Source organism: Mesoplodon mirus (assembly GCF_964341445.2).
Source record: "Mesoplodon mirus genome assembly, chromosome: 3".
In the NCBI taxonomy this organism is placed as follows: Eukaryota; Metazoa; Chordata; class Mammalia; order Artiodactyla; family Ziphiidae; genus Mesoplodon; species Mesoplodon mirus.
In genome coordinates this window covers 97,685,033-97,691,261 of record NC_138978.1, presented here as the reverse complement: position 1 = coordinate 97,691,261, position 6,229 = coordinate 97,685,033, and the positions used below count along the sequence as shown (strand labels likewise).

Sequence of the window (6,229 nt, the reverse complement as noted above, 5' to 3'; positions counted from 1 at the left end):
CTCTCGTCCGGCCCACAGACGGCATGAAGCCTTTAGGGGCACGCAGTCCTCACAGATTTTTGGTTGAAGCCCCTCATCTGCCTTCAGTCTGAAGGCAGGGCCCCGCAGAGGACGGATCGGAGGGTCCCGACCAGCGGGGCCGACCGAGAAGGAGAGGAGGGGGCGAGAGACAGGAAGGAAGCAAACCATCAAATTTAAAGAAAAAGCCCTTTGACTTTTTCCCCCTCTCCCTCTCCAATGGCTGTGTAGCAAACATCCCCGACGATACCTTGGAAGGGAGTTGGTCTGCAGTCGCGTTTTCGTGGGTTAAGTTCACAGTTGTGAGTGCGGGGCTCGGAGATGGAGCGGTGGTCCTCTAGGTGGAAAACGAAACGGTGGCTCTGGGATTTCACCATAACAACTCTCGCACTGACTTTCCTCTTCCAGGCTAGAGAGGTCAGAGGAGGTAAGAAAAAATGGTTTTGGGGAGGTGGGAGATTGCTGTCTTTCTCATTCTGTGCCCCTCCCCCCTTCCTTCTTCCAACCCCCCCCCCAAAGAAGCAATTCTCTTAAATTCAGATTGTAGCTGCCATCAGGTTGGAAGTGAAGACTGGAGAGAGAGATGGATGTAGGCGGGACAGTAATGGGAGAAGAGGTAGCAGGAAAAAAAAAGATCTGTCAGGCACAGAGCCTGCTGAAATGCCCTTCACCACTTTCCAGGGGCTTTGAAAAGAGGAAAAGTATTACCTTGAACACAAGGGCAGTTGTACAAAGCTTTTGTTTGAGGAACAGTCCTTAGACTGCCCTTTGAACACATCTTCTGGTTTCTTCAGATTCTAACTAATGGAAATGCTTTTTTAAAGGTGAGCTGAGGAGAAAATATAGAGAAAATGTATAAAATGAACCTTGATGAAGTTCTCAAGCTGTTTTACTTTTAGGGATATGAGAGGAAGCAGGGGGCCTGAATCTTGAAGACTGAGAACACTGTGTGTGTGTGTGTGCGTGTGTGTGTGTGTGTGTGTGTGGCATTTTGAGGAGATGTTAACAGGAAAAAATGGGAGATTATAAGAAATGGATAAAGATAGGAAGAACTTTTTTCCCGATATTTCAGCCCCCTCCTCCTCCTGTGACCCCTCCCACCCCCAACTTCTTCTTGCAGGTTGGACGTGCAGCTCTCTTGGAGAATGATGAAACTCGCCAAGCAAATGGGGTGGGGGTGGAGGAATAGGGATTGGAGGGAAGGGGAGGGGGCGTGGGGTGGGATGGGAGGAGAGAGGTAAGGAAAAGTTCCTACGTGGCACCACCAAATATTCAATGACCAGACCTGCTCGGGAGACAGCAGCCCTGTCAGTACCCAAGGAGGGAGAGCGACTTCACTCCTCCCCTCCGCCTCCTCCCTCCCCTTCCCCCGCCCTTTCCCGCAAAGGCATCTGGCTGGAGCGGTCCGTTAGGTGCTGTAGAGACGGCTGGCGGGAGGACTCCTTTGGAGTTAAGGGAGCCCAGACAGCTTAGAGTAAAAAAGCAAGCTTTGTCAGGAGTGCGCAGAGAAGTGGGGGGGGGGGGGGGTTAAGAAGGAGGGTGGCGATGATTGGCTGAGGGAGAAAGAAGCTGTCAACCCCAAATGCGCAGGCTTTAGCGGAAACCTGAGTCTGACCCTGTGGGTGCCAAGATCTGAGTTCTCCCTAATGGGAGTTAGCGCTCCCGGAGGCCGAACTCTGCGAAACCAGGTCTGTATTTCTTCCCCACACTTTGTGATGTTCACCTTCCTGAGTAGCGGGCAGTGGTGGATTATTCCTCTGTGACTTTTCCTGGAGAATACAGTCAGAGCCTCGTTAGGACTATATTTGAATTTTGAAGTAAGTTATGCTAATTACGTGGATTCATTCATTTCTACATTTTAAAAGATAAATAGTAGAGTCTTGAAAGTGGAATCCATCAAAAATTTTGTATTTTACCTTTGGTACCTGGTCACCAGCTGGATTGGTCAGTTCTGTCAGCAGGTCTGCCCTCTGCTGGTTTTATTATTTGGAATCCAAGCAACTGTGTTAGTAAATGAGGCCTCTTAAAATCCTTCTAAGTATATACAGTGATGCTGAAAAAGGACACTCGATTAAGGAAGAACAGATATGCTGTTTCTTTTTGAGTTTTTTCAGCCATTTCTTTTGTTCAAACGTAGGAAAAAGTATCATAATGGCAGCTATTTTTTTTTTTAATGTGGAAACTAAGACTTTCTTCAATGAAGACAGATGCACTATAAACTCAAAAGACGTTATCATAGACATTCAGGGGTTATTTCACGGAAGATGTTTCATTTCCACACTGGGACTTCCTTAAAGCTCTAAGGAGATCAGAAAGATCAAATTTCTACACTTGTGATGCATAATTTTTTTTCATTTAAATGTAGCTGCATACCTAAAACCCTTTTAAACAAACATCTCAGTACCACATCAAATAAATGGTGGAAAAAGAACCTTCTCTATTATTATAAAGCCATCTAATGTGAGAAATAGCAAACTTTAAGGATAATATGTTGTTTCTGTTTGTCATTTTTAATGAAATGTCTCGAAAGTTATATGGTTATTTGGATCTTCATATTGTAAGATTTGGTATTTGTTTCACCAAGTTACTAGGTGCTTATTGCTTAGTGGGAAGCTACACATTTTAAACCTACTCTTATAGTCATTCTTTGGCCCTTAATGAACTTCAAAAAGGAAATAGTATATTACATATTAATGCTTAAAAAGGAAACACTAGCCTGAATCACCTCACAAGGGGAAAATAAACTCAATGTCTAGCTCTCATACTAGCCTTCAGATTTGCAATTGATGTAACAATGAATAAGTTCCTAAATAAGGTATTATGTACTAGTATTATACTATAATTTATTGATTTCACTGAGGCACACTGGTGTGATTTGGTTGATAAACCAAAAGATAATTTAAAACAGCCTATTTTCATCTAAATTTTGTATTTCTTGGATTAAAAACACTAAAGCCTTAAAAAGTTCTGAGTCATAAAAAATTGGACTCTAAAAGTGTGTAGTTAGGATGCTGAAACATCTAATCTTACAGAGAAAAGTTCTTGGAGTGAATGAATTAAAAGAAAATTTATGAACAAACACAGAGTTATATTATTTTACCTTGCAAATCCAAACTCTGTAACTTGGTAATCTTTAACTTACTTATTTAAAATTTTAGTATTTATTATGATTTAGCATAAAAGAGTAAGCATTATTTTTTATAATATATTTCTTTTCATTAACTTCAATTTCATGATTCATATATTTGCTTATGGTTAATATAAATGTTTTATCTCATGAATTTATGAATTTCATTTTCAATTAATTCATTACTTATTATAGGTAGAACCTGAGATTTACTGGAATTTATAGAGACTATAGCCTGTAATTGTGTAAAGATAGACAGTTTTAAGATAGATGGTTTTAAGCGGTTTTCAAAGGAGTTAAGCTAAGTTGAGTATGAAGGAAAAAAAATATCTAATTGAATCATTTTTCACTAATTAAGATGGTATTCAACCTTTGGTGGTTGAGCCAGTAATCTGCCTTGCAAAAAGTTGATTAATTTTATGAAGAACTTTCAAAGCTTGTCAGCAACTGGTAGTGAGCCCTGCTGGAGTGTTTTGAGTGCCTGGGATCAGCAGGTGAAATGGTGCTGGCTTCCAGAGTATGTGCTAATCCAACTTTGCAAAGAGATCAAGTTTGTCCCTGTGGTTACTTAATCAGAAATCAGTTAAAAGATCAGATATGCTTCTGATGACAAATGTAATGTCTTCTATGATTATTAATATTGCCTTTCCATTTGTTTTTTAAATCAAAGTGGACAAAGTCTGTAATAAACAATAAAGAAAAATAGGTATCTTATGAGAAGCATCTTCCTGAATCTTTTATACAGATAACCTTAGTTTAGGTGACACATATATATTCAGTTAATTATAGACGCTTTCACAAAATTGTCTATTAGTTTTGAAATTAATTTTATCAATATCTTAATGTGACAATTCACTTTATAATTAATACTTAACTAGAATCTACTTTATAAAAATCACTCTCTAAGAGGTACTCTCAGAGTTTGAAATAAAGTTATGAAGTTGCAAAACAAGAAATGTATATACCTAGATAGTATGATTGCTTATGATTTATTTAATTAATTTTTAGCTTCTGTGTTTGCCTCAATTTGTGACTAAAATTGAAGGAACACATTATTCAAGTTATCATTAAAATATAGCAAGGCAAATATGAGCCTCTTTTCAGATTTGTGGATAGGATTTCTTATAAAAAACCTAAGTAGTCACCTTTCTTTTCTAAAATTTTGCTTCTTTTCTGAGACAAATTTCTCTTCACTCTGGTTAATTTATAGAAGCACTACCTATGTAATGATAATGAATGGACTTGAATCAAGCTTGGGTGAGAGTGTGTAATAAAAAGCTGAATCTTTCCAAAGGAAGAAAAGGTGTTTAGATTTTTTAAAGAGAATGCTTGAGATAGAAATTCTTATAAAAATGTCATCTCTATACTACCTTCTCACTTTACTAACGAGGAAACTAAGGCACAGAAAATTTATTAGCTGAGTCCTCTTTCTCAAAAAAAATATTCTTATAATAGTCAAGCCTTTTCTAATGAGTAAGGTGAAGATTTGCAATAGTGATAAAAATATCTTTAAATAACAGTAGTCTGAGACAATGGAATAAACAATTATTACTTAATGTATATGTATTTATAGAATATGGAATGACCAAATATAACTTAAATGTACATGCTGGAGTTTAAATTAGTGAGAAGATAGATTAAGTGAAAATGACTGATTTAAAGAAAAACAGGAAATTATAGAAAGCATTTAAAAATTTTTCAAAGTCCCAAGTTTAGAGATAGGTAATTTGTATTGTTAATATACCTAATTACGTGATTCTATAAGATTATCTGTATCAAAGTAGAAAGCACAACAGTTTGTAAAATATTTTTTGTATACATATCTTGCTGGATTAAGAACATAGTTTTTTATCCTCACTAAAGTTACTAATGGAGGACCCAGTACAGCTTCGAATTTTCAAGAAGCTAAGAAAATTATATATTTATTTCAAATAAGGCAAATAGCATCAAATTTCTATGATTTTCATGTTAATTTTAGATTGATTGGGTGATATATATTACATATAATTGTCTGGCTTTTATTAATAAGTAAGACAATAAATTGATTTTTACTTGATATGGGTTATTTGTTTAATAGATAATTTTTTCCAAACAAGTGGTCAACTTTGAAAAAAAAATAAGAGAGCACTTAGTAGTGCAAATTCTAATTCAAGTTTTTCTTTTGGATTGTCCAAGTGTCTGAAATCACAAAAATACCTTTTACTTCAGTAATAAGTGGACAGTTAATTTGTAGGGAAGTAATCCCTCTTAATGGGCTACAATGATATGTTGTGCTGGCAACCACTATGGTAGAGCTAGTATTTCAACCAAATGATGTTTTTTTCCTCTCTTTTGGGAAATGCAGTATATGTCCTTAGGGTCCTGAAGAAGAAACTATGGAAGTTAATATTTATACTCATGGCTAACTCTAACAATTTATATAAGTATAGGGTTTTATAAATATTGAGCCAGTCCTTTCATTTTATATAATTTTTAGTGATGATATTTAAGTATTTGAAAGCCAGAATCATATTGTATCCTAAATACCCTTTTCTTTCCCATCTACCTTTGGAGAACTAATTAAGTGCAGTTGGTCTGTGATCATTAGGAATTCAGGGCAATTGCAGAGTGGGAGCTGAGAGCTGATTTGCATTTCTGCTTTTACTCCTCCATTTCCTTCATTTAATAGTGGGGGAAATGTGGCCTGAGCTGGGTGTGGTGAAAGGAAACCAAACTTTTTTTTTGTCTGTTGAAGTTCTGTTCCTTAGCAAAGAAGAAAGACAGGTATGCACAGGTGCTATAAAAAGTTGCAGCGCTCCCTAAGTTGTCTCACTGAAGAGTCCATTTTAAATGCAGTTTTCAGGTATACTAAAAGTATACTATAACAAATTTCCTAAATTTGGACTTTTTCTACTCATTTCTTTTGCAATTTAATTCAGAAACTAAGGGGTTTTGTTTTTCATTTAACTGCCTTCTATATTCTAATGCATCTAATATATTTATTTCTCCTTTCAAAACCCTAATATGATTTTATTTTTATAGATGATCTTGGGTTTTTTCTTTTTTCTACTTTCAGTAGTGTCAGAACTCAACATGAATAATACT

General features: G+C 36.5%; 1 protein-coding gene across 2 annotated transcripts in view; it reads left to right on the top strand.

Moving 5' to 3' along the window:
• The first annotated feature begins 21 nt into the window (after positions 1-21).
• The window catches only part of COL11A1 (collagen type XI alpha 1 chain), a 207,751-nt gene continuing 201,543 nt past the window's right edge, over positions 22-6,229 (top strand). Inside the window, exon 1 of one of the 2 annotated variants that reach the window (XM_082612439.1) lies at positions 22-445. In XM_082612439.1, the coding sequence (XP_082468565.1) occupies positions 340-445 (106 nt within the window). In that variant the 5' untranslated portion in view covers positions 22-339. Of the gene's footprint in view, positions 446-1,571; positions 1,707-6,229 lie in introns of those variants that run through there. The other variant, XM_082612440.1, reaches the window with a different exon arrangement.